We start from the raw sequence: 5,000 nt of genomic DNA, 5'->3' as shown, positions 1-5,000 counted from the left end.
AAATTGGCGATTGCGCCCTCCACCTTGCCGCCTCGACCCTCGGCGGCCGTGGTGGGCTGCCGCCGCTCTCACTGCCTCCGCCGATACTCCCTGACGCCTCCCTCCGCTGCCCCCACTCCACTGCCTCCCCCACTCCACTGCCTCCCCCACTCCACTGCCTCCTCCCGCCTGCCTGCCCGCCCGCCCGCCCACTGCAGGCCCGCCTTCACCGCCCTGTCCGAGGCGGTCAAGCACAAGCGCGACAGCTGGCAGACCTGGGAGAACTACGCCCGCGCCGCACTGGCCAGCGGCCACTACCAGCCGGCAGTGCGGGGCGTCACCATGGTGCGTGTGTGGGGGGCGGAGGTGGGGGGCAGGGCAGGGCGGGGCGGAGTGGGGCGGAAAGCGGGGGGGCGCTGGACTGGTGGTTTGCGGAGTCCCATCTAGAACCAGCACACGCGACGTCTAGTGTCACTACCGGGTTGGGACGACTTGGCGTGTGCTGCTTTCAAGGCCATCCCAACTTCCGCCCCAAACCCCTGTCCCCAAGCCCCGGTCCCCAAGCCCCGGTCCCCAAGCCCCGGTCCCCAAGCCCCGGTCCCAAAGCCCCGGTCCCAAAGCCCCGGTCCCAAAGCCCCGGTCCCAAAGCCCCGGTCCCAAAGCCCCGGTCCCAAAGCCCGGCCGCCACCCACCCTGCCCCCCCTCCTGCCGTGCACCCCCACCCGCACAGGCGCTGCAGCTGTCGGGCGGCCAGCGGCTGTTCCTGGACGTGGTGGCGGGGCTGCTGGATGTGCTGGAGGGCCGCCCGCCGCCCGCGGACGCCGGCACCAGCCCGGAGGCGGCGGCGGCGGCGGCGGCGGAGGGGCTGGCAGGGCTGACGGGGCTAGGCAGCGGGGCGGCGGCGGCGGGTGCTGGTGATGATGAGTCGCTCAAGGTGGGTGGGTTGGGTGGGTGGGTGGGTTGGCCGGGCGACGGCGGGGCCCGGGAGGTGTGTTTGTGTGTGTGTGTGGCCTGGAATGGCGGTGCAGACGAGGATGTTGCACCTTCACACGGCCACAAGCACACGGCTTGACGACAGCATTGCCTGTTCCCACGCGCGCCCTTCCCACACCACACCACACACGCACGCCCACACCTCAGGAGGACGAGATGGCTCTGGGTGTGCCGCTCATGCCGCTGCTGGCGGACATGCCGCTCCCCGACACACAACAGCAGCAGCAGCAGCAGGACGGCGAGGGCGACGCCTCCTGCTCCTCCACCCCCTCCGCCTCCTCCGCGGCCGCGGCCCAGCCTGCCGCCGCCTCCTCCAGCACCCAGCAGCAGCAGCAGCAGCAGCAGCAGCAGCAGCAGCCGGCGCCGCTGCTGTCGGGTCGCGAGCGGGAGCTGGTCCTGGCCGGCCTGGGCGGGCTGCTGCGCGAGGCGGTGAACAGCCCGGCCGCGCAGCCCGCCACCTGGGGCTGCCTGGCGCGGTACTGGGCGGCGCGCGGCGAGCGCGAGAGCGCCAAGGAGGCACGGCTCAAGCAGGTGCGGTGAGGGGGCGGCGGCAGTGGGAGTGGGGGTGGCTGTAGTGGGGGTGGGGGCGGCAGTGGGGTGGGGGCGGCAGTGGCGGCAGTGGGGGTGGGAGCGGCAGTGGGGGTGGGGGCGGGAGTGGCGGCAGTGGGGATGGGAGCGGCAGTGGGCGGTACCTTTTCGGCGGTCGTGAGTGCGTGGTCACATGTGGTACATGGCCGGTTGGGTGGGGGCGGGACTCGGGCACCAGGCGAGGGCACCGGGTGGGACTTCCCTGGGGTGGGACCTCGTGCGGGCGCTCAGGTGGCAGTGGAGGTTGTGGGCAGCGGTGTGTCATGCTGTAGCAGTAAGGCGTGCCCATGTGTGTGAGCCCAGGGCACCACTGCAATCTCCATTGCTTACTGGGAATGGTGGAAACCCTCCCCACCTCTTCCCAAACCTCTCCCCCACGCTCTCCACCATACTCTCCAGGTCCGCGGCCTGGCGGGCGGCGCCTTCAAGTCCGACCCAGCCAAGTTCGCCGAGTACGCCGCAGCCAGCGAGGCCCTGTGCCAGGCGTACCTGGACAGTTACCGGGCGGCGGTGGAGAAGGAGAAGAAGGAGAAGGAGGAGCAGGAGGAGGAGGAGGGCGGTGCGGCCGCCAAGCCGGGTGGGTGCGGGCGGGAGGGTGCTGCTGCCGTGCTTCTGCGTGTGCGTGTGATGGTGTGATCGTGAAGGTAGCGATTGCGCGCCTAGCCCTGTGGGTTGGGCCTTGTAACAACCAACTGGACTGGCATAAATGGCTGCCCCTGCTTCCCGAGATTGTCTACCGTCTACCACTACCTTAACTAGTCATGAATGGCTACCCCTTCCCCCTCTCTGTGCATGTGTGTGTGCGTGTGTGTGTGTGTGTGTGTGTGTGTGTGTGTGTGTGTGTGTGTGTGTGTGCGCAGTGCCCACCAAGGACCTGGCTGCGGGCCGCATGCACCTGCGTGGCCTACTGCGAGCCACGCAGGAGACCTTCGCCGACCACCCCGCCACACCTCGGCTGCAGGTGCGAGCGGGCGTGCGTGCGTGCACAGCTGCGTGTCGGGGCGCAGGCATTCATCTGTAAACGCGGCACTACCACGATTGATGCAATGATGATGCAGCCACGATTGCCACAGTATGTACCGAGAATGTTTTATGTTTTTTTGTCCCCGCCTCCTCGCTACCTGTGTGTCAACACCGGTGCAGGCGCTGTGTGATGAGATCACGGCTCTGGAGGACGCCGCAATCGCCGCCGCCCGCGCCGCCAGGGAGCAGCAGTAGCAGCGGCAGCAGCAGCAGGCGCTGTAGCAGTCAGAGCAGCAACGGCAGTAGCAGTGGCGGCGGCGGCAGTGGCTAGCTGCAGGGTGGAGAAGCTGTCAATGGGCGGCAGTAGCGGTGGCAGTAGCAGTGGCGAGGGCAGGCTGGGCAATGGCCAATGGTTCTGTCTGGGACTGTTGGCCGGGCGAGGTGCATGACACCCACATGGCGGACATGATGCTGATGCGGCATGCGCGGCAGCGCTGTAGCAGGATGGCGGGGCCTCGGCAGGGCAAAGGAGGACTATGAGGAGGGTGCAGGGAATCCAGGGATGAGGATTTGCCAGAGGGTTGTAAAGAAGCTGGACTTCTCTGGGTGGGGGCACGTGGCAGCGGCATGCGCGTGAATGACGTAGCAGCGCGGGGCGCGCTTGGTTGCACGTGAAGTGTTAGATGAGTGAGGTGAGGTGGCGCCGACACCTGAGCAGGTGTTTACTATTGCAACTGGCCCACTTGGACCGGGATGGTCAATGGTGCAATTGCGCAAGTCCACGTTGTGACTTGTGAGAGTTGTAAAGGGTGAGGCGCAGAGGGCGCTGGTGCAGGGTCCTTGTCCAGACTCACCCAGCCGGCGCGAGCGTGAGGAATGCGCATCAGCAATCTTCCGCCAGCCAGCAACTTGTTGGTACAGTAACTCCGGCGTTCGACCAGCCATGCACTTCTGCTCTGCCGCTGCAAATTGTTTGCCGTCTGCTTGGGGTATGGGCGTCAGCTGCACCCTACGGGACCTCGCCAACCTGCCTAAACCCTGTCGCATCGCACACCCAGCCGGCGCGAGCTGCACGGCCGACGGGGAAGGTCTTAGATATTGTGTACCATGGAATTAAGAGGACAGGCAGCGATAACAGACACAGATAGCGTTCCAACACATGTCACTGATATCATTCTTGGGCGAGGCGCCGGCGCGGGCGGGCGGGGGGGGGGGACCGTGGAGGTCTGGGGGCAGAAAACGCACGCTTCATTCCGGCGACGTGATCGTACGCGTGTATGGTCCAATAGCCATGCCCGTTCAGTGGATTATTCAGGTAAACAACCAAGTCATGCTTATCTTATGGCTTCCTTACGAGCTGCTCGAACAACATGTCGCGGGAATTCCTTGCATCGGCCGTGCTCACACGACGCGCGGCCGACCATTCAATCAACTGCAGCAATGGTGTTAGGTCGCGCTCGCTGGCAACTTTGTGGCGGCAGCGGTCGCACAGCGGGTGCGTCCAGACACCCCAGCGCCGTGCCTTGCCACGCTTGACGCCCGGTGTTCCTCGCGGACTCGGACTGTCTTCACGCCTTGCCGACCTCACATCTTGCCGCTCGCTGTTGCTGTTCCTACAGTTGCATCTAGGCCGCCTGTGGCTGCTGCTGGCGCTGCCTCCGGCCCCGGTGTCAGCAGTCCGGACGCGGCCGTGGGGGCGCCTGCTGCCGGTCTGCCGGCGCCACGCACCGGGCGCTCCGTGTGGTACGGGCCCGACCTCGCGTCCCGGCAGCAGGAATGGACCCTGGAGCTTTCAGAAGCTGACGTTGCAGAGGTATACACACACAGTCAAGGCGATTAGATGTCTAAGGGACTGTAGGGTAGTCACAGCACTAGCCAGGACTGCTGGCAGTCGCGGGGCCTGCGTGTCCTGTTTCTTGCTGCTTCGGCTGGAACAGACAACTCGCTTGCCGCATTACGTCATTGCTGTCTGCAGGTGGAGGCGGCGGTTGCGCAGGTGTTGGCGCAGGAGGAGGCGGCCGGGCGGGACCCCACCCGCCGCCTGGCTCAACTCACACCCGAGGACTTCCCACTGCCCTCACTGGCGCCCCGGCTGCAGGTGTGCGCCGCGAATGGGGGATGTGCCGGGCTCGCAAAAGTTTTCGATATGCCCCATGAAAACATAAATTTGGACCCTGTTAGAGCCAGCTGCTGGGCTGGCGCACTTGCTCACGTCCCGGGCTCGGGTCATGCCTGCTGTGGGCTTGGTGCACACGCGGCGGTCGGCTGGCAGTGGTTGTCGTGTCCCGTGCTCACGGCCTGTATGCGGTCGTGCCCCGCTGCTATTATAGATTCATCACGCCCATGCCGCTGATTGCCACGCGCTCCTCACGCCACGCCGCCTCCACGCCATGTGCCACGCGCTTACCACAGGCTCTGCGCGAGGAACTGCTCCGCGGCCGCGGCTTCGCACTGCTGCGGCGGCTGCCCGTGGAGCG

At 66.4% G+C, this 5,000-nt stretch overlaps 2 protein-coding genes across 2 annotated transcripts in view; both read left to right on the top strand.

Annotated features, from left to right (window-relative positions):
* CHLRE_09g401700v5 (uncharacterized protein) overlaps positions 1-3,334 on the top strand; it is a 10,540-nt gene extending 7,206 nt beyond the window's left edge. The window contains exons 17-22 of the mRNA XM_043066038.1: positions 198-324; positions 710-913; positions 1,120-1,503; positions 1,960-2,137; positions 2,421-2,521; positions 2,704-3,334. Coding sequence (XP_042920786.1) covers positions 198-324; positions 710-913; positions 1,120-1,503; positions 1,960-2,137; positions 2,421-2,521; positions 2,704-2,778 — 1,069 coding nt within the window. The 3' untranslated portion in view covers positions 2,779-3,334. The remainder of the gene's footprint in view (positions 1-197; positions 325-709; positions 914-1,119; positions 1,504-1,959; positions 2,138-2,420; positions 2,522-2,703) is intronic.
* A 510-nt stretch (positions 3,335-3,844) lies between these two features.
* Positions 3,845-5,000, top strand: part of CHLRE_09g401750v5 (uncharacterized protein) — a 4,776-nt gene continuing 3,620 nt past the window's right edge. Inside the window, exons 1-4 of the mRNA XM_043066039.1 lie at positions 3,845-4,018; positions 4,143-4,336; positions 4,499-4,621; positions 4,936-5,000. The exon at positions 4,936-5,000 is cut by the window's right edge and continues 16 nt beyond it. Coding sequence (XP_042920785.1) covers positions 3,964-4,018; positions 4,143-4,336; positions 4,499-4,621; positions 4,936-5,000 — 437 coding nt within the window. The 5' untranslated portion in view covers positions 3,845-3,963. The remainder of the gene's footprint in view (positions 4,019-4,142; positions 4,337-4,498; positions 4,622-4,935) is intronic.

This window comes from Chlamydomonas reinhardtii, chromosome 9 (assembly GCF_000002595.2).
Source record: "Chlamydomonas reinhardtii strain CC-503 cw92 mt+ chromosome 9, whole genome shotgun sequence".
Classification (NCBI taxonomy): Eukaryota; Viridiplantae; Chlorophyta; class Chlorophyceae; order Chlamydomonadales; family Chlamydomonadaceae; genus Chlamydomonas; species Chlamydomonas reinhardtii.
Note: the sequence above shows the minus strand (reverse complement) of the source record. Positions and strands in the feature narration are given on the sequence as shown.